At 58.0% G+C, this 20704-nt stretch overlaps 6 protein-coding genes across 18 annotated transcripts; all 6 read left to right on the plus strand.

Moving 5' to 3' along the window:
• Positions 1–212: 212 nt before the first annotated feature.
• ABB37_05875 (putative mitochondrial major surface protease gp63, putative,leishmanolysin) lies at positions 213–2337 on the plus strand (the record flags this gene model as incomplete). Of its 3 annotated transcripts, none has more annotated exons than XM_015804065.1 (1): positions 213–2337. In XM_015804065.1, the coding sequence occupies exon 1, from the start codon at positions 412–414 to the stop codon at positions 2335–2337; it is 1926 nt and encodes a 641-aa protein (XP_015657199.1). In that variant the 5' UTR covers positions 213–411. The 3 variants fall into 3 exon arrangements, with proteins under 3 accessions (XP_015657199.1, XP_015657200.1, XP_015657201.1); XM_015804066.1 differs by having other exon boundaries at positions 250–2337; XM_015804067.1 differs by having other exon boundaries at positions 293–2337.
• A 1246-nt stretch (positions 2338–3583) lies between these two features.
• On the plus strand, positions 3584–5545 carry ABB37_05876 (putative mitochondrial major surface protease gp63, putative,leishmanolysin; the record flags this gene model as incomplete). Of its 4 annotated transcripts, none has more annotated exons than XM_015804068.1 (1): positions 3584–5545. In XM_015804068.1, exon 1 carries the CDS (start codon positions 3776–3778, stop codon positions 5543–5545), a length of 1770 nt encoding a protein of 589 aa, XP_015657202.1. In that variant the 5' UTR covers positions 3584–3775. The 4 variants fall into 4 exon arrangements, with proteins under 4 accessions (XP_015657202.1, XP_015657203.1, XP_015657204.1 ...); XM_015804069.1 differs by having other exon boundaries at positions 3615–5545; XM_015804070.1 differs by having other exon boundaries at positions 3624–5545.
• A 1246-nt stretch (positions 5546–6791) lies between these two features.
• On the plus strand, positions 6792–8882 carry ABB37_05877 (putative mitochondrial major surface protease gp63, putative,leishmanolysin; the record flags this gene model as incomplete). Of its 2 annotated transcripts, none has more annotated exons than XM_015804072.1 (1): positions 6792–8882. In XM_015804072.1, the coding sequence occupies exon 1, from the start codon at positions 6984–6986 to the stop codon at positions 8880–8882; it is 1899 nt and encodes a 632-aa protein (XP_015657206.1). In that variant the 5' UTR covers positions 6792–6983. The 2 variants fall into 2 exon arrangements, with proteins under 2 accessions (XP_015657206.1, XP_015657207.1); XM_015804073.1 differs by having other exon boundaries at positions 6823–8882.
• A 1970-nt stretch (positions 8883–10852) lies between these two features.
• On the plus strand, positions 10853–12142 carry ABB37_05878 (glutamamyl carboxypeptidase putativemetallo-peptidase Clan MH Family M18; the record flags this gene model as incomplete). Its single annotated transcript, XM_015804074.1, has 1 exon — positions 10853–12142. The coding sequence occupies exon 1, from the start codon at positions 10937–10939 to the stop codon at positions 12140–12142; it is 1206 nt and encodes a 401-aa protein (XP_015657208.1). The 5' UTR covers positions 10853–10936.
• Positions 12143–12889: 747 nt separating this feature from the next.
• Positions 12890–15464, plus strand: ABB37_05879 (glutamamyl carboxypeptidase putativemetallo-peptidase Clan MH Family M18; the record flags this gene model as incomplete). 7 transcript variants are annotated; one of them, XM_015804075.1, is made up of 1 exon in its annotated part: positions 12890–15464. In XM_015804075.1, the coding sequence occupies exon 1, from the start codon at positions 14907–14909 to the stop codon at positions 15462–15464; it is 558 nt and encodes a 185-aa protein (XP_015657209.1). In that variant the 5' UTR covers positions 12890–14906. The 7 variants fall into 7 exon arrangements, with proteins under 7 accessions (XP_015657209.1, XP_015657210.1, XP_015657211.1 ...); XM_015804076.1 differs by having other exon boundaries at positions 12896–15464; XM_015804077.1 differs by having other exon boundaries at positions 14179–15464.
• A 935-nt stretch (positions 15465–16399) lies between these two features.
• Positions 16400–20627, plus strand: ABB37_05880 (hypothetical protein; the record flags this gene model as incomplete). Its single annotated transcript, XM_015804082.1, has 1 exon — positions 16400–20627. Exon 1 carries the CDS (start codon positions 16926–16928, stop codon positions 20625–20627), a length of 3702 nt encoding a protein of 1233 aa, XP_015657216.1. The 5' UTR covers positions 16400–16925.
• Between the last annotated feature and the right edge of the window lie 77 nt (positions 20628–20704).

Below are 20704 nucleotides of genomic sequence, written 5' to 3' on the forward strand. Positions count from 1 at the left end.
TCTTCTTGTATCTTCGTTCTCACGCTTGTACTCCTCTGGCAGGGGCAGAAGCGTAAGGCGGTGATACGTGATGGGGCGTTATCTGCTTCCGATCACGGCGCATCTTTCCCACAAGGACGAAAAGAGGCGGCTTCGATTTCTGCTTTCTTTCTCTATCCTGCTGCGTCTTGACTTTCTCGTTCTCTTCGTCCAATTCCGTGCTCCTCCCCTGCGGGTCTCGACATTTAATGTACGCCGTACCACATCCGCAGACGGATGCTTTCTGCTCTACGCGCCACGCATTTCCTCGGTCAGTGCCCAGCCCTGTCCGATGGTCTCACCGCTGCTCTGAGCACACTCTCCGTCTTTACACAGGACTGCTGACCTGCGATCTTCCTTTTTTATTGGCATTACCATTATTCATCTCCCTCTATGCAGCCACGGCGACCAAATTCCACTCCTCTCAGCTTCTCCTTCATTTCTACGACACAGCAGGCATTCTCCTTCCTCATCATTTCTCTTACTGTGCGTGTGTGTGTACATTCTTTCCCAATTTTCTTTCCGCGGAGTCCGCAGTGTCCATCACCAGCCACAACCAGACCTGAGCCTCGTCTGCGCGTGCCATTTCATGGCAGCGATCGGATACGGAACGTTTGCTTTTCATTCTCCTCCCTTCCTCACACCCCTTCACAACTTCCCCTCTTTCCCCCATATCACATTCCACCGAACAACGAGCACCGGTGCGGCTTCGACGAGTTGGAGGCGCGCACGGTCGGCACGCGTGTCAGCGGCATCAGCCGCGTGGTGCCGCCCGCGCTGTCGCTGCGCAACGTCGACGCAGTCGCCACAGCCGCAGCGGACACCCCCGCCTCCTGGCAGCCCATCCGCATCCGCGTCTTCACCGAGGACTTGGAGGACACAAACAAGTTCTGCACAAGGGCGGGTCAAGTGCGTCCCGACTTTGAAGGCGGGAGATCCACGTGCACCGGTGACGACGTCCTCACGGACCACAAGAAGAAAGTGCTGAAGGAGCTGCTGATCCCTTCCGCCATCAAGCTGCACGAGGAGCGCCTCAACGTGCAGCGCGTGGACGGCAGCATCGTCGTTGGTCCTTCCATCTCCACCGACGGCATCTGCGGTCAGTTCACCGTCCCCTCCTCGCACACCACCACCGGTGTCAGCGACGCGGACTTCGTGCTGTACATGTCGGCGGGCCCCACCAGCGGCACCTCCATTGCCTGGGCCACGACGTGTCAGAACTTCGCCGACACCGGCCGCCCCTCCGTCGGTGTGTCGAACGTGTCCCCCAAGTACATCTCCGCTGACCCGATGACGGTGCGTGTCATCACGCACGAGCTGCTGCACGCCCTCGGCTTCAGCATCAACTCTTTCTACTCACGTGGAATGGTGGGCACTGAAGCTCTCCGAGGCAAGGGACGATCTCCTGTCCTCGTCTCCTCCAACGTGGTCGCCAAGGCCCGTGAACAGTACGGGTGCCCCTCCCTGCGGTACATGGAGCTGGAGGACGAGGGTGGTGACGGCACTGCTAAGTCGCACTGGAAGCGGCGCAGCGCCAAGGACGAGCTCATGGCCGGCATCAGCGGCGTGGGCCACTACACTGCCCTGACCATCGCCGCCATGGAGGACATGGGCTTCTACAAAGGCAACTACACCAACGCGGAGCCGATGTCGTACGGGCGGAACGCCGGCTGCACGCTTTCCACGTCCAAGTGTGTGATTGACGGCGTGTCGCAGTTTCCCGAGATGTTCTGCGCTTCTTCGGATAACGCCATGACATGCACGTCCGATCACACGGCACTGGGTTCCTGCGGTGTGTATCAGTACAAATCTGATTTGCCGCCCTACTTTCAGTACTTCTCAAACCCCACGTACGGCGGTAAGAGCCCTCTGATGGACTACTGCCCCTACGTCAAAGATTACTCTAACTCGAACTGCAGCACAGATACCGGCATACTCCTCGGCAGCACCTACGGTGTGAACTCGCGGTGCTTGGACGTGCCTTCCGGCTTCGTGAGTGACAGGAAACGAGATTCTCGTCTGAGGGGTATTTGTGCGGAGGTGCAGTGCAACAGCCCGACGTACTCCGTGAAGGTCGCCGGTGCCTCGAGCTTCACCGCCTGCACCCCTGGTGCGACTCTGTCGCTGCCGCACCTCAGCCCCTCGTTTTCGTCGGGCTCCCTGACCTGTCCGAGCTACGACGACGTCTGCACCGGGCTGGTGAACGCGACGGAGTACAAGGAGTTCGCCGACGACACTGGCGACGGTGCCGCTGCGTCTCCGGTGCCCACACTCGCGCTTGTGGCTTCGCTTCTGCTGGTGAGTGCCCTGGTCGTGTGACCCGCACGGTACGCACGCGTGCCTTGCGGTGCAGGCCCACCAACACCTGCGACGCCTGTCTCTGCATGCAAGGACAGCTGGCGACAACGAGTTTATAGGCCCCTCTCACGCCTCGCAGTTCTGCACTTGCGCCTTGGATGCGCGGAGCGTCGCTTTCTTCCGTCCTTTCTTTTCCACTCACGCGGGCTCTGCGACACGCGATGTTTCCTCCGATGTGTCATGTCTGCACTCGTGTCTCGCTCGCAAGCGGTGCGCAGCGGCGCAACGGCGAAGCGATCTTCTTCTTTGCCAGCTCTGCCGGTGCTCCCACGCCGCATGTACTTCCGCCTGTTCTCTCCACGCTGGCGGGGGGCTCGGTACGCGCACGTGTGCTTGATGGTGCGCTCACGGCTTTTTGACACCGCCGCCACACCTTCACGGCCGCTCGTCTCCTCGGAGGAGAGGGAGTGTCTCCCTGTGACACCTTTTTTTATGCTTTCCGGTGGGAAAACAGGCGGCTCCATCCCGCGTTGTGGGGGAGGGGACCGCAGCGGTGTTGTCCCCGTCTTCTCTCTTTTTCGTTTTGAAGCTCGCAAATTCTTCACTAGCACGGTAGTTTCCAGTTGTTTTGTTTCGTAGTTAGTTTTCCTCTGTTTTGGTAAACCCCAAACACGTCCGCACAGTTCCTGTGTTGGTGGAACGCAGCGTGAAATTTTACTTTACTTCTTTTTTCATTCTCACCGCGGAGTCACAACCGTCTAGCACTCTTCTTTTGTTATTGCTTCGTTTTTTCGACCCCTAGTAGAAGCCCAAAAAGTGGTGTCTTCTTTTTCTCGTTCTCCTCAATCGTCACGAGCCGCGGTGTCCGCCGGGTTTTAACCATTGTGCAGCCTCGCCGGTTCAGCTCAGCCAGCGTGTTTCTACTGGAAGCGGGCCGCACATGGAAGGGAAGGAGCGCACACACTGGGTGTCAGGCGTTTGCCTAAGCGCTCTCTCCAGAAACGGCCGGAGCAACGGGCACATTGTGCACCTCACAACAATACGGCGTCCTGTGCGGATGCACGGTGCGGTGATGTCGCATTGCGCTACTCGCCCAGCACCGTCGATGTGCGTTTGCCGCTGTTTTCCCTCTTGCGGGGGCCATGAAGCACCCGTCCCTCATCGCTGGTCTTCAGCGCGAATCCGGCTCGACCCTCGGCGATCGCCACGCTCATCCATCTCTCTTGCTCTTTCCGACTCGTCCTACACCTCGTCTCCGCCCTTGTGCAGCACGCACCTGCACGTGCTCATTCATCAACAGACGCTGAAGCACTTGCCAATCTCTGCCGATCACGCTATTGCCTCTGCCCCGTCATAATTCTTTGTTTCCCTAACCCCTTCTTTGCCTCCTGCACCTCCGCAGGTCGTCTTAATTATTTTCGTCGCTTATTGCTCTCCCCGCACCACACCCGCCGCTTCCATGGCCGCTATCCCGGCACCACACCGTGCGGCAGACGGCGGACACCGGAAGGTGCTGCTCCTCGCCGTTGCACTCGCCCTCCTCGTTGTCCTCCACGCACGCGCCGCACCGGTCCCTCCACCCGCCGACACCGCACCGCACAACGAGCACCGGTGCGGCTTCGACGAGTTGGAGGCGCGCACGGTCGGCACGCGTGTCAGCGGCATCAGCCGCGTGGTGCCGCCCGCGCTGTCGCTGCGCAACGTCGACGCAGTCGCCACAGCCGCAGCGGACACCCCCGCCTCCTGGCAGCCCATCCGCATCCGCGTCTTCACCGAGGACTTGGAGGACACAAACAAGTTCTGCACAAGGGCGGGTCAAGTGCGTCCCGACTTTGAAGGCGGGAGATCCACGTGCACCGGTGACGACGTCCTCACGGACCACAAGAAGAAAGTGCTGAAGGAGCTGCTGATCCCTTCCGCCATCAAGCTGCACGAGGAGCGCCTCAACGTGCAGCGCGTGGACGGCAGCATCGTCGTTGGTCCTTCCATCTCCACCGACGGCATCTGCGGTCAGTTCACCGTCCCCTCCTCGCACACCACCACCGGTGTCAGCGACGCGGACTTCGTGCTGTACATGTCGGCGGGCCCCACCAGCGGCACCTCCATTGCCTGGGCCACGACGTGTCAGAACTTCGCCGACACCGGCCGCCCCTCCGTCGGTGTGTCGAACGTGTCCCCCAAGTACATCTCCGCTGACCCGATGACGGTGCGTGTCATCACGCACGAGCTGCTGCACGCCCTCGGCTTCAGCATCAACTCTTTCTACTCACGTGGAATGGTGGGCACTGAAGCTCTCCGAGGCAAGGGACGATCTCCTGTCCTCGTCTCCTCCAACGTGGTCGCCAAGGCCCGTGAACAGTACGGGTGCCCCTCCCTGCGGTACATGGAGCTGGAGGACGAGGGTGGTGACGGCACTGCTAAGTCGCACTGGAAGCGGCGCAGCGCCAAGGACGAGCTCATGGCCGGCATCAGCGGCGTGGGCCACTACACTGCCCTGACCATCGCCGCCATGGAGGACATGGGCTTCTACAAAGGCAACTACACCAACGCGGAGCCGATGTCGTACGGGCGGAACGCCGGCTGCACGCTTTCCACGTCCAAGTGTGTGATTGACGGCGTGTCGCAGTTTCCCGAGATGTTCTGCGCTTCTTCGGATAACGCCATGACATGCACGTCCGATCACACGGCACTGGGTTCCTGCGGTGTGTATCAGTACAAATCTGATTTGCCGCCCTACTTTCAGTACTTCTCAAACCCCACGTACGGCGGTAAGAGCCCTCTGATGGACTACTGCCCCTACGTCAAAGATTACTCTAACTCGAACTGCAGCACAGATACCGGCATACTCCTCGGCAGCACCTACGGTGTGAACTCGCGGTGCTTGGACGTGCCTTCCGGCTTCGTGAGTGACAGGAAACGAGATTCTCGTCTGAGGGGTATTTGTGCGGAGGTGCAGTGCAACAGCCCGACGTACTCCGTGAAGGTCGCCGGTGCCTCGAGCTTCACCGCCTGCACCCCTGGTGCGACTCTGTCGCTGCCGCACCTCAGCCCCTCGTTTTCGTCGGGCTCCCTGACCTGTCCGAGCTACGACGACGTCTGCACCGGGCTGGTGAACGCGACGGAGTACAAGGAGTTCGCCGACGACACTGGCGACGGTGCCGCTGCGTCTCCGGTGCCCACACTCGCGCTTGTGGCTTCGCTTCTGCTGGTGAGTGCCCTGGTCGTGTGACCCGCACGGTACGCACGCGTGCCTTGCGGTGCAGGCCCACCAACACCTGCGACGCCTGTCTCTGCATGCAAGGACAGCTGGCGACAACGAGTTTATAGGCCCCTCTCACGCCTCGCAGTTCTGCACTTGCGCCTTGGATGCGCGGAGCGTCGCTTTCTTCCGTCCTTTCTTTTCCACTCACGCGGGCTCTGCGACACGCGATGTTTCCTCCGATGTGTCATGTCTGCACTCGTGTCTCGCTCGCAAGCGGTGCGCAGCGGCGCAACGGCGAAGCGATCTTCTTCTTTGCCAGCTCTGCCGGTGCTCCCACGCCGCATGTACTTCCGCCTGTTCTCTCCACGCTGGCGGGGGGCTCGGTACGCGCACGTGTGCTTGATGGTGCGCTCACGGCTTTTTGACACCGCCGCCACACCTTCACGGCCGCTCGTCTCCTCGGAGGAGAGGGAGTGTCTCCCTGTGACACCTTTTTTTATGCTTTCCGGTGGGAAAACAGGCGGCTCCATCCCGCGTTGTGGGGGAGGGGACCGCAGCGGTGTTGTCCCCGTCTTCTCTCTTTTTCGTTTTGAAGCTCGCAAATTCTTCACTAGCACGGTAGTTTCCAGTTGTTTTGTTTCGTAGTTAGTTTTCCTCTGTTTTGGTAAACCCCAAACACGTCCGCACAGTTCCTGTGTTGGTGGAACGCAGCGTGAAATTTTACTTTACTTCTTTTTTCATTCTCACCGCGGAGTCACAACCGTCTAGCACTCTTCTTTTGTTATTGCTTCGTTTTTTCGACCCCTAGTAGAAGCCCAAAAAGTGGTGTCTTCTTTTTCTCGTTCTCCTCAATCGTCACGAGCCGCGGTGTCCGCCGGGTTTTAACCATTGTGCAGCCTCGCCGGTTCAGCTCAGCCAGCGTGTTTCTACTGGAAGCGGGCCGCACATGGAAGGGAAGGAGCGCACACACTGGGTGTCAGGCGTTTGCCTAAGCGCTCTCTCCAGAAACGGCCGGAGCAACGGGCACATTGTGCACCTCACAACAATACGGCGTCCTGTGCGGATGCACGGTGCGGTGATGTCGCATTGCGCTACTCGCCCAGCACCGTCGATGTGCGTTTGCCGCTGTTTTCCCTCTTGCGGGGGCCATGAAGCACCCGTCCCTCATCGCTGGTCTTCAGCGCGAATCCGGCTCGACCCTCGGCGATCGCCACGCTCATCCATCTCTCTTGCTCTTTCCGACTCGTCCTACACCTCGTCTCCGCCCTTGTGCAGCACGCACCTGCACGTGCTCATTCATCAACAGACGCTGAAGCACTTGCCAATCTCTGCCGATCACGCTATTGCCTCTGCCCCGTCATAATTCTTTGTTTCCCTAACCCCTTCTTTGCCTCCTGCACCTCCGCAGGTCGTCTTAATTATTTTCGTCGCTTATTGCTCTCCCCGCACCACACCCGCCGCTTCCATGGCCGCTATCCCGGCACCACACCGTGCGGCAGACGGCGGACACCGGAAGGTGCTGCTCCTCGCCGTTGCACTCGCCCTCCTCGTTGTCCTCCACGCACGCGCCGCACCGGTCCCTCCACCCGCCGACACCGCACCGCACAACGAGCACCGGTGCGGCTTCGACGAGTTGGAGGCGCGCACGGTCGGCACGCGTGTCAGCGGCATCAGCCGCGTGGTGCCGCCCGCGCTGTCGCTGCGCAACGTCGACGCAGTCGCCACAGCCGCAGCGGACACCCCCGCCTCCTGGCAGCCCATCCGCATCCGCGTCTTCACCGAGGACTTGGAGGACACAAACAAGTTCTGCACAAGGGCGGGTCAAGTGCGTCCCGACTTTGAAGGCGGGAGATCCACGTGCACCGGTGACGACGTCCTCACGGACCACAAGAAGAAAGTGCTGAAGGAGCTGCTGATCCCTTCCGCCATCAAGCTGCACGAGGAGCGCCTCAACGTGCAGCGCGTGGACGGCAGCATCGTCGTTGGTCCTTCCATCTCCACCGACGGCATCTGCGGTCAGTTCACCGTCCCCTCCTCGCACACCACCACCGGTGTCAGCGACGCGGACTTCGTGCTGTACATGTCGGCGGGCCCCACCAGCGGCACCTCCATTGCCTGGGCCACGACGTGTCAGAACTTCGCCGACACCGGCCGCCCCTCCGTCGGTGTGTCGAACGTGTCCCCCAAGTACATCTCCGCTGACCCGAAGACGGTGCGTGTCATCACGCACGAGCTGCTGCACGCCCTCGGCTTCAGCATCAACTCCTTTCTATCACGTGGAATGTACACCACTCGAGGTCTCCGAGGCAAGGGACGATCTCCTGTCCTCGTCTCCTCCAACGTGGTCGCCAAGGCCCGTGAACAGTACGGGTGCCCCTCCCTGCGGTACATGGAGCTGGAGGACGAAGGTGGTGACGGCACTGTCTACTCGCACTGGAAGCGGCGCAGCGCCAAGGACGAGCTCATGGCCGGCATCAGCGGCGTGGGCCACTACACTGCCCTGACCATCGCCGCCATGGAGGACATGGGCTTCTACAAAGGCAACTACACCAACGCGGAGCCGATGTCGTACGGGCGGAACGCCGGCTGCACGCTTTCCACGTCCAAGTGTGTGATTGACGGCGTGTCGCAGTTTCCCGAGATGTTCTGCGCTTCTTCGGATAACGCCATGACATGCACGTCCGATCACACGGCACTGGGTTCCTGCGGTGTGTATCAGTACAAATCTGATTTGCCGCCCTACTTTCAGTACTTCTCAAACCCCACGTACGGCGGTGCGGACCCTCTGATGGACTACTGCCCCTACATCGAAGAGTACTCTAACTCGAACTGCAGCACAGATACCGGCATACTCCTCGGCAGCACCTACGGTGTGAACTCGCGGTGCTTGGACGTGCCTTCCGGCTTCGCTTACGGTGGCAGAACATCTCCCGTACTGTTGGCCATCTGTGCGGAGGTGCAGTGCAACAGCCCGACGTACTCCGTGAAGGTCGCCGGTGCCTCGAGCTTCACCGCCTGCACCCCTGGTGCGACTCTGTCGCTGCCGCACCTCAGCCCCTCGTTTTCGTCGGGCTCCCTGACCTGTCCGCGCTACGACGACGTCTGCACCGGGCTGGTGAAAGCGACGGAGTACAAGGAGTCCGCCACGAGGGGAACAACTCCTACCGATGGAACGCAGAACATGAGCGTGACAACAACAGCGGCACCGCGGAACTCGAGTGGGCCTTCCTCCTCCGCTCACGGTGACGACAATGCGTCGACGAAACAACCGAAGGGAAGGAATGTGGCTACTGGGCTTTCGAGTTCAGTTGCATGCGGAGGGCTCCTCTTGGCTATGTTGTTCAGTGCAGTTCTCGCTGCGTAGGGCATCTGCTTCCCGCGGTGTTGTGCCCAACGCACGCAGCAGCAAGCTCACGATGTTGCGCCAAAGGAGGGAGTGTGACGTTCACTAGTATTCATCACGTTTACTGTGGCTCTGTTCTTTTTCTCTCTTGCATTTGACCGTGCATAGAGAATTTGTTCTTGATTTCTTTTCTGTCTTCTGGTCAGCATACTTTTTTAAGGGATTTCTGCCTGTAAGTACTTGAGAAGTGACGAACGTTTGTGGCCCAGGGAAGGGGAGATTGCAAGTGAAAGAGCGTTATGTATATCGTTATACATTACGCGAACTTTCAGTATTTCCCGGACCGCGCAGCATCTTAAACCATTGAGTGAGAGTAAGGTCTCTGCAACTCAGATGGAAGAGCTCAAGCGACTTCTTGCAAAGCAAAGGCAAATGAGGAGCTTCGTGAAGCAGGCCATCTTGTTTTATTCGTGGCTCTTCATCTCCATTGTGCAGTTGTGCTTGCAAATTACGTTAGGATACTGTGGAGGCCATCCTCATTCGTCTTCTCTCGTTTACACAGGCCATTTTTTTAAGCTCCACTTTCTTTTATCATCATTGTTTGTTTGGCATTCGTGTCGTGACAAGAAACCCAGAGCAGGCGTTTTATATCTCCCTCTCTTCGTTGAAATGAAAATTTTCATTGAACTTTTTAAATTTACACCTCTATCATTGTGACAGAAAATACAACACTTGTATTATACGTCAAACCTTTTTTTTTCTCTTCCCTTCTCCAGTGTGGGATGTTGAAATCCCACCACTTTTATTGTTTCTTATTATTACTGGTTTCTTGATCTGACCGAAAAAGCCTGATTGACTATCATTGATGCCGGGCAGGTGAACAATGGCACCCTGGCGGGCGCAATGCGCGTTCCGCGACAGGTGGGAGTTGACAGCAAGTTGAATTACAGGTGGACTCCCCTTTCCCTGCTGCCGGTGTTGTTTTTCAATTCTTCTTGTTTCCGGTTTTGCCACGCACAGATCGGCCAGATTGCAAATCGGCAATTCGCTTGTCCCTTCCTCTTCTTCCCCCTCCCCGTCTTCCCTTCACCGCCCACGCCCATGGCCAGGGCCGGGTGCGCCGCCGCCCACGCGGGCCGTGGGCCAACAGGGGGCGCCCCACAACCCCCCCCCCGCGTGGGCGGGAAAGGGCAGCCGCCGCCGGGCCCGCGCGCGACCCCCGCGAACCGCACGCCCAGGACGCCGCAACAACGATTTTTCCCAACGGGGCCCCAAGCCAAGGCCACGCCCAACCACCCGAAACAAAACGCAGCGACCCCCCCCCCTCCCGCAGACCCCCAAAGCCGGGACGCAACACGCGCCGTTTCAACGCTGGTGAGCGAGATGGATCCATTGCCTGCGAAGCGCTGTCTAATGCCTAGCGTTGCGCAGGAAGAGAGTCTCACGCTCTTCAGGAGTTCATGACGAGTGGAGCCCACGCGCTCTTTGCACAGCACTGCCCCGCCTTGATTGGCTACTCTCATTTTGAATACCATCCCTACCATCCACTGTTGGGAGGAGAAGCTGCCGCGCTGCGTGCGCCGTGACCGGAAAGCACCGCTCTTTCAAAGTTGGTCCTCTTTTCAGTTGTCTCCCTCTCACTCGATGAGTCACTTTTTGTTCCTGCTAGTTGACACTATAAGAACTTTTGTGCTCGTCAGGGAGCCCACGGACATCGTAGAGGACGTTTTCCTCACCTCTACTTTCAAGAATGACTACATCTAGGAGTGATCCGTAAAGCCCTTTCCTATGCTGTAGTGCGACTCTGCGTTTCCTCTGCCCTTGTTTTCCTCTTCCGAACTTTCTTTTGTGCCTCTGGGTGTGACGCAGCCTCCGGCACCTGTAATGTTGTGTATTGCGCAACAACGGATCTTTTTACACCAATTTCCTGCGTAACTCTTCATCTCTGCTCTCTGAGTGACCGTTCCTTTTCTTACTGCTGCTTTCACAACAGTGCACTTTGCACTTGCACCGGGTCTCTCCCGACAGCTCTGTTTTTCCTTTCCTCCGCGCAACGCACCCGCTGATCGCCTCTCATGGCTGGGTACCCTACAGACGCCAAAGGCGGGCTCGCCAAGCTCATCAGCTTCGACACTACCTGCTCCTCGAAGTCGAACCTCGATCTCATCCACTACGTACAGGGGTACCTGCAGTCGAAAGCCGTTGAATCTGTCCTTGTCTACAACGACAAGAAAGACAAAGCGCACTTGTGGGCGACGCTGCCCGGCGAGGACGGGGTCACGCAGGGCGGCATCGTGCTGTCGGGCCACACGGATGTGGTGTCTGTGATTGGCCAGAAGTGGGACACCGACCCCTTCACGATGGTGGAGAAGGACGGCAAGCTGTTCGGCCGCGGTGCGTGCGACATGAAGGGCTTTCTGGCGGTGGTGCTGGCGCTGGTGCCCACTTTTCTCTCTCTGAAGCGCGCGAAGCCGGTTCACATTGCCTTTTCGTACGACGAAGAGCTTGGCTGCGCTGGTATTCCGACCCTTATCAAGTACTTGAAGGAACAGAAGTTTCACGCCGATGTGTGTCTCGTTGGCGATGGAGGCATGACGATCGGCATCGGCAACAAAGGTCACTGTTTGTGGAAAGTGAAGGTGCACGGCAAAGCGATCCACTCATCTATGGCTCTGATGAACACGAGCTGCAACGCCATCGAGTACGCTGCGCAGATCATCACCAAGGTGCGACAGATCGCCATCGAGGTCCGCGATCATGAAACCCGCGACACGAGCTACACCTGTCCCTTCTCGCCGATCTCAACGAACTTGATCAGGGGCGGCAACGCAGTAAACACGGTGCCGGCAGATTGTGAGTTTGAGTTCAGCGTTCGCATCACAGACACAGCAATTGCACGATCCATTGACAAACGCATTCATCAATACGTCGACAAGGTCGTATTGCCCGCGATGCGTCAAGAATACACTGAAGCAAGCGTTGATATCAGCGCCTACAACCTCTGTCCTTCTTTCAACGGGAAAGAAAATGAGCCTTTCACGAAACTTGTGCGGAAAATGCTCAACGACCAGAAGATCCGCAAGGCGGGAGGTACAACTGAGGCTGGCTTTTTCCAGGAAGAACTACAAATTCCTACTGTTATTGTCGGACCAGGAGGCTGCGGGGCCCACGAGGCAAACGAATACACCCTCTGCGAGAACCTGATCAAATGTGAGAAGTTCACAAAGGACCTCGTTGCTACCTGCACTCTCACGAGGGAACCGCTGACGTCGCATTTGTAGCGAAGCAAGCGTGCACTAGCTACAGACTGGTCGCGAGGACCGCGCTCGCAACAGGTGAGACTCTCGCGTGCTAAAATGAGTTGGCGTGAGGTGCTTCCTCTCCCTTCCACCTGGTGTCTTTGTCCCTGAACGTAAGCAGCTTTGCCCTTTTTATATACCTAATCTCGTAAGTCCTTAGGTGTTTTCTTCTTTTCTTCTCTAACGTGCTGTCTTGATCATTCTGAGGGCGAAGTCACTGTGAATGCCTGCCGCTCCGACGACACGCAGCTACGGCTGCGCATGCAGTACATCAGTGTTCCCCTCCTCGTATCGTTCTACTTTTCGTTAACTTCTTCACTCTCCATTGGCCTTGTGGTCTTAGCTATTGTTGTTCCTCCTAACAAGAACTTCATTCCATGCATTGGTTGGTGCTTTCTACCACTTTTGAGTATCAGGAAGCAGAAAGAGCACCGGTATTTGAAGATTTTACTGGCAAATATGTATTCGTCAACGTTGCCATGCGCCTTTCACGGTCCGAGCAAAGCAACGAAATGTTAACTTGTGGATGACCAAAACACGTGTAGCGAGGTCGGTATCGCGATGGCGACCTTCACTAAGTAATGCCCTTAACTCGTATCACCTTCATCTGGAAGGCATGGTAGTCCTCACTTTTCTGCAGCATTCAGCGTAGCGCTGCATCTTCTGCCGTTGAATCCTATCCTGCTGCTTCTGTATCATCTTTCTGCCTATACCATTACTTGTGACGCTAGGTGCAGCTGTTTTTAAGGTTTTCTTAAATGATCGTTTCTCATCGGTGGCGACGCTGTAGAAAATGGCAGCCACTCTAAAGAAAACTGACGTAATCAACTAGGCCGTGACTCTCCAGCACAACAAGCAACGCTTTTTCTTCTTCTTATAAGCGCTACCACCTTGCTGTCCGCCATTTGAGCACGGTTCTGCGTCAGATGCATTACGTACGGAGCTATTTCTTCTACGAGAGTGCACGCCCCCTTGGGAGATCTGCTCTGTTCGTGCTGAATTGCAACTTCATGCGAGCGGCATCGGCTTCTTGTCTGTCTCTGCAATCATTGAAAGCAAGGAGGTCCTACATTAGCCGCCACCTAGCGAGAGTGTGTTGACCAAAAACATTGCTGTATTGCTACAGTTGGAGTCGCGTAATCTGAGATCGCTTCTCGAGCAAGAAGACGGTTACTCCTACGTGTTTCAGAGATTGTGACTGCGAGCGAGCCGGAAAGCAGCCGTCCTGCTTTCTTTCGACATGAATAGTGAAGGAGATGAAGATTTGCCTTCACCGTACTTATCATTTTTAGTCAGGACACATATGCTTCGCACAACGGATGGTACTCCGCACGACGCAAGGACTGGCTGCTAGACAGAAAGTGAGGCTTCGTGGGCGTCGTGTTTCACTGTTATGGAGCAAACTGGTACTCAGGTGAACGTGCACATCATTTGCTGTTGGAAGAACAAAATGGAGTTGCATGGCCGTGTCCCTTTATGACTGAGTTGACGCGTATCCTCAAGTATCAACTGACAGAGCCACCACAGCTTGTGCATAGACCTGCTAGGTCAGTACCGGCAAGTGCGCAGACAGATCGAACTGCCAGACAGTTCTTAGATTCACGCACAGAAAGCGACGGTAAGCTTCCGGTGCTTTCGCTACCTTTTGTTTGTAAGTTTTCTCTTTTCTTCTACAGCTGTGGCAGAGAACGGCCACGATAGCACAGCATACACTTATCGCATGACACATGAAGCTACGACCTCTGTTGAAGAGGTTTTAAGAATCATGACGCGGCAGATCACAAAGCCGTTTCTCAGAACCTGTTGCTTCAAGACGGTGCCCTGACGGTGGCGGAGATGTGGACACCTTGCAATGAGCTCAACTGCCAACCTGAAAGGTTGCTGCACGACGTAGTTGTTAGAGGTCTGATGATGGGGCTGCTGTGTGTGGCCTTCTCACCCTCTATGCCGCTCGAGGGGGTACTCCTTCATTAGTTTGTTCACCTCAATTCTCGACAACGTTTGTGGCGTACACATTGAGAGCTCAGCTGCAGACAAGCAAGCCCGCGCCTCTCGTGGCGAGATTGCGCATGTAACACACCCGCTCTGCCGGTCTGATGCCACAGATTGCGTACATCATCTAGCGGAAGCGCGCTTTCGACGAGAGAGGCGATTGCCGCCGAGCTCTCTTCTGCTTTTTTTTATCCCTTCTCTCTCGCTATCGAGGCAGAGTAGCTGGCCTCGGTGATTCCATGGACTATGCTGTTCAACTAGGCAGTCACGAAGGGAAGTAAAAGAGATGAGCACTTTTTTCTTCCCTTGGGTGCTCTTTTGTCCCAACTGACCTTTCATAAGGGGAGCTTCACTTTGGATCTTTCCGTGTGACTCTGCTTTTGTGCGAGTCAGCAGCTGTTTCATTCGTTTTCAAGCGCTGGCAAACTATCCGTGCAGCGTTTCCCTATACCTTTCAGCTGCAGTGACCTCCGCTGCGAACTACCCGAGTGACTACAGGCAGTGGCTCGCCAAGCTCATCAGCTTCGACACCGTCAGCCGCAACTCCAACCTCCCCCTCGTCGACTACGTCAAGGCGTACCTCAAGACCGTCGGCGTGGAGTCCACGCTGGTGTACAACCCGGCGAGGACGCACGCGAACCTGTGGGCGACGCTGCCCGGCGAGGGCGGGGTCACGCAGGGCGGCATCGTGCTGTCGGGCCACACGGACGTGGTGCCGGTGGACGGCCAGAAGTGGGACACCGACCCCTTCACGATGGTGGAGAAGGATGGCAAGCTGTTTGGCCGCGGTGCGTGCGACATGAAGGGCTTTCTGGCGGTGGTGCTGGCGCTGGTGCCGCAGCTCCTGTCGATGAAGCGCGCGAAGCCGGTTCACATTGCCTTCTCGTTTGACGAGGAGCTGGGATGTTGCGGTGTTCCCTACCTAATCGACTACCTGAAGGCGAAGGGCTTCAAGGCGGATGGCTGCCTCATTGGTGAGCCCACAGGAATGAAAGTGGAGACAGGTAACAAAGGCTTCTGTGAGTGGCACGTTGAGGTGCACGGCGAGGCGATCCACTCCTCCATGGCACTGATGAACACGAGCTGCAACGCCAACGATTGTGTTGCGCCAACTGTGGCGAGCATGCGCGGAGTGGGGTTCGTGCTGCAGAAGAAGACTGGCATGACCTACATCCAAGTCAGCAGAACGATAACTCAGCGCCATAGGACGGCACGCCTTTATCTCCAACGGCGACAGCTATGGTCAAGGGAGGAAATGCGGTGCGTATCAAACCCAGCGAAGACCGCTCCATTTTCAGCGTGCGTATTATAGACGTAGCTGCCATTTATGGAGTCGGAACGGCAGAGAAGGCGCATATAAGATACGCAGGCGTGCCAGCAATGTGAGCGGAGTACCTTGAGTTGGTTGCGGAGCTCATTGGCACTGCTAACTACGCCGGCATTTGACGCCAGCGAGGTAGCTGAGTTCACTGCAGGCGCGGATGAGCTATAAGGTGAGGATGAGATGCGCCGGAAACGTGGCGGCACCGAGGCGTGTCCTGTTTTCCTTTTTCAGTCTTCAGGAGCACCTGTACATCCCCATAGTGATTGCCGGTTCAGGAACAATGAAAGAGGCGCACATTGTTAGCAAGTATTTGCAGGTGTGCGTGATAGACCGTTAGCACCGTTTCAGGTCAGACTTGACGAAGCTCTCCACTGCCGCAGAAAAGATGAGAACTGGCTTGCTGTAGCAACCGCTGCCTCGACTCTTGAACGCGCCAGGGGAGGTGTGTAGGTGTGTGGATTCGTCTTGGAGTATTCATGAACTCTGCTGTGTCTTCTGCAACAACATACACCATCAACTGCCGTGCGGAAACGTCACATTGCATTCGGTTAAATCTCTTTCTCTCATCTGCCAAACTTAAGTTGAGAGTATGAATGCGATTGTCTGCCCTACATTTGCGAACAAAATAGTCGCTTTCTGCTGTCTCTGGAAGCGCTGAGCCTTTTTCGTCACGTTCCTATCTGTGTACATTGACCTCGCCGCTCTGTGAAGAGTTCACGGTAGCAGCCGCTACCTCTGCACTTGCGCGTTTTAGTGTGACTTGTCGCAGGGTCTTTTTCTTAATGTTCATTGTTATTTGTGGAACACCTTTCAACCTTTGGATTCGCACTTCGCGTCCTCGTCACTTTGTCCTTGACTCGGTCCCTTCACCTCCTTCCTTACTGCAATTTCTCTTGGCGACCACATGCATCTGAACACGTCGCAGCCAGCGGGCTTTTCAACTAACAGCCGCGTAAGGCACGATCGGCTCCTTTTTTATGTGGGTGTGTATTTATTGCACCCTCTCATCCCTCGTATTTGAAAGAAAAAAGAGAAACTGCGGAAGACTGAGCCGGCGTTGGCTGCCCTGTTTTCGTTTCTTCTTCTTGAAGGGCAAGGTAGTGAACAAAATTTGTCACTACTCTCCCCTCTCCCTTGCCTTTTGCTGTTATTGTTGTTCCTAAGTGCTTTTCATTTCTTCCAGCATTCTCCCACCCCACAAAACTGCGCATTCTTTTCTTTCTAAAAAGGCTCATTCGTGTAGCACTCTAGCTTTCTCCGCCGTTCCATCACCGTCACTCACCGTTGCCTAGCCCGAGGACCTGTGTGCCTCCGCACAGCAGTAACCCCTCACTCTTGTCAGACACCGTGTAGTGGCAGCTACCGGTCCTCGGTACAGCACCAACAGAAAAAGAATCCGTCATAGACAATCATCGCCTCTCCCTCTACCTTAGTGTATGGGAGCCGAGAATGCCCTTCATTCCTAGCTTCTCTTTTGATAGTCTCCTCGCGCGCGCGCACCCGAGTACCGCTACCAACGCCAGCTCACCCGGCAACGCACGCTCCTCGCCGCAGCCGTCTTTCGCAACGCCGGGTTCGAACTCCTCGCCACGACTCGTCGGCTCCGCCATTGCACGCGGGCAGTCCAGCAGTGCAGAGTTCCGCGAAGGCGCTGTTTTGCTTCGTGCCTCGTCATCAGATGCTTCGGCGGTGCAACTCGCTAGCAGCCGCAGCACCTCCCGCTCCCATTCCAGCGGCTCCGCCGCCGCCGCCTCACGCAACAACGGTGCAGATCAGCAGAACACCACCGCTGGCAGCACACACAGTTCTCATTCAGGTGGTGCAGACCGCGAGGCAGATAGGTCGCTGTCTCAATCTGCAGATATTCCGCTACTGAGTGGGCAGGAGGAGGAAACGGCGTCGCCTGGGCGCCGTTTCATGAACATACACCGCCGCGCACGACGTGAGCGGGCCCGCAGTGAGATCGTGTACAGCTTTCGAGACAACACCGACGGCCGCACGCCGGACGTCGGCAGTGACCTCGACGACTACGGCATTCCTCTATTTACGAACGACGGCGCGGGGCCTTTGCCGTCTCACGCGGCGGACGGTACGACGACTGGGGCGTCCCTGCGACGAGCACAGTACGCAACTTCAGGATTTATCGACCGCGTCGAAAGCGAACAGCCCGCACGCGAAGCGGGAGGAAGAGTGTCTCTCGATGTGCGTACGTCAGGCCGCAGTCTGGCAGAGGCACTCCGTAGAGCTTCCGATTCGGTCGTACAGAGCAGCGGAACGTCGTCTGGTCGAAGGTCGGAGAGAGCGGTAGCAGCGGGGTCATCGATGCCCCCTACCGTCACTCCACGCACGGACATCACCATTCTCGTCGCGTCACCGCCGGTACAACTCACCACTTCACACGACGCGCTGCGACGTCTGGCGCAGAACACAATTCCCTCGGCGCTTCAACCGCAGGACCTGTCCCGCTCTGCTCCAACGTCTGCAGCAGCGTCCCCACATTGGGGGACAGCGACCCCTTCAGCCTCACGGGTTCCTGTAGCTCGTGAAGCAGCGGCCGATATACACGTCAGCACCACATCGACAGGATGGCGAAGAGCACACGCCGCCTACTCGGAAGGAGACGACGCCCCTGGTCCCACTCTGCCAAAGTGCAATGGTTCAAGCCCGCTGACTAACTGGCAACTGCCAGTGCTGTCCGCCGTGAGCCGTAGCCGCGTGACACACCCCGCCCAGCAAGACAGGTTGCCATCGCCGCGGTCGTCGGCAAACCCGCCGCGTAGCGCAGAGGGCAGCGTGTCACGGTTGGGGTGCACCAGCGACGCGGGATCGCCGCTGCGGGGCAGATCACGGAACTCGGGCTCGCGCCCCGACGTACCACTCACTGCGTCCTCTCGATCGTCCAGGGAGGTTTCATGGGTGCGAGACGGCGTGGAAGATAACGTTCACGAACGAGGGAACGCAGAAAGAGAGGATCACTCTGCCGCGGTGCCGTCGTCGCTCGGTGGGCGCGGACATGGCGGTCTTCCACTGAGTGCTGCGAGAGGTATTCGCTACTCCACCGCCTCCCTTCGCGGTGCAAGCAACTGTGCCTCTTCTGGCGCGGACTCTGTGGTCGGGAACATCAGTGCCACCAGCGCGTCGTTGATGGTATCGCAGTCGCCCTCTGCAGCTAGCGCCGCTGGCCTCACCACACGAAGCTCGACGGCCGCTTCACCGCACCGTCAACCGGCTCACAGTCCAATAAAAGACGATAATGCTGACCATGGTCCTGGCACTGGTTCTGCCGGCTGCCGCAACGATGTAGAGAAGAGCGCCGCCGCGCGAGTCGCGGGGAGTCCACGCATCTCTGCAGGCGGTGCCACGGTGAGCAGTGCCGTCCCTCGTCGTGACCAGCCCCTTTCCCGGCCTGCCTCCCCCCTCCGAGCGCCCGCCCTCATTCCGGCTACGGCGGCAGGATCGCTCGCCACACCCACACAAGCCGCTGTCTCTTCAACGCAGCTCGCCAGCGCAGACCCGACATCCACCGCGCCGTCGCACGTGACGGAGGCGGCACGCAGCACCAACTCTCTGCAACTCCCGGCCGCCACGGACGGCGTGGTGCTGCTGAATCACGTGCGCGATGTGCCAGCGCAGGGGGAGTTGTACCGCCTGCTGCGAGTGGTTCACCGTGAGCCGCTTCAGCACTTTCCGCAAGCGCTGCGTGGGCCTCCATTGGCGGTGCGCCTTCCAGACTGGTTGAACAACAATGACGATAGCGGCTACGACGACGATGACAGCACAGAAGAGTGGGAGGACAACCTCCGGCGAGTTGCAGCGCACCGTCAACAACGAGGCGGGCCGCACGCAAGTCGGAGCGGCAGTTCCGCCTCTGACGCCTCCGCACGTACCTCGCGTTCCGCGTCGTTGCTCGAGGGCTCGCACGAGCACTTCAGCCGACATCACCGTCGCAACCGCAGCCCACATTCCTCGCGACGCGGCCCGTCTTCTCGGCAGCATTCGCGCTCCCGATCTTCATCGACGTCGACGGCCGCCTCGCAGGTGATGGTCGCGGTGAACGCGAGTGATCCGCGTGAGCTCTTCACCAGGCTCGTGTCTGACCCGGCAGACGGCACGGTCGAGGTGTGCGGGCTGCAATCCGTGTTGTCCTCTGCGCTGTCCACCTCACCACACGGCTCCCGCCACAGTCGTGCGACGGAGCGGAGTCCGACACACCGCGCGAGTCGGCACTCCACCCCGGCCTCCCACGCAAACCACAACTTCCACGTCGTTGTGGAAGAAGAGGACCACCAGGTTCACCACCATCGTCATCACCCGTGGCGGCGTGCGCGCTCTGCATTCAGCATCGCCACGCATGACGGACGACAAGCGATGACGCCCAGTTGCCCCTGTCCGTCTCTGGCGCCGTCCACCTCCACCACGTGGCAGGCGGAGGTGGTGGGGAACGGCTTCTTCAACGCCGACATTCGTCTCCAACACGCCCGCAGCCACGCAGAGGCGGTGACCGACGCGGTGGCGGCGTACGGCGAGGGCTGCTACTACTACACCCTCCCGCTCATTCCCCTCAGCCCTTCCTCGCCACGAGGAAAGGGAATGGCACAGGCGGAAAGATCGGCGCCGCCGGCGACGAGGGCCACGCCGGTGCATGAATCACAGGAGGTGATGGAGCAGCTTCCGCGCTTAAAAAGGACGTGCAAGACGCCGCATCGCACTCAGCAAAGCCTGCATCGCTTTACGGCACGCGGCGGTGGCAGCGCCGAGGCAGCCCCGCTCACGGCGCGGTCTTCGCCAGTGGCGAATTTAAACGACAGTGCGGCGAGTCGCGAAAACGTCCCGTCGTTGCAGCCGTCGCCGATGCCGCCGCAGCTGGACCGGGTGCAACCCCGCATGCCCAACCCTCGCCCCACCTCGCTGAAGAACCTCGCGTCTTTGTACCCAACCAACCCCGACCAGGTTGTGGCACGTGGGTTGGCGGGGACACCGTCGCAAATCACGGGCGCCTCGCCAGACGACCTGCGGGGCTCGCAGCTGAATAGGTCATGCGGAGAAGCTGGGGTACCGACGGCCGAGTACGCACCGACGGCACGCGCCAACGCTTCGAACTGCACGCCGATGAGGCGAAGGTACAACAGCAGAAGCGTTGACAAAAACTAAAAAAAGAGTAATCGATATGATGCTGATGTTGCTGCTTTTGGCAGAGATATGTAGGCAGCGCAGGCGTGCAAACGTGA

Source organism: Leptomonas pyrrhocoris (assembly GCF_001293395.1).
Source record: "Leptomonas pyrrhocoris isolate H10 chromosome Unknown, whole genome shotgun sequence".
NCBI classification, from domain to species: Eukaryota; Euglenozoa; class Kinetoplastea; order Trypanosomatida; family Trypanosomatidae; genus Leptomonas; species Leptomonas pyrrhocoris.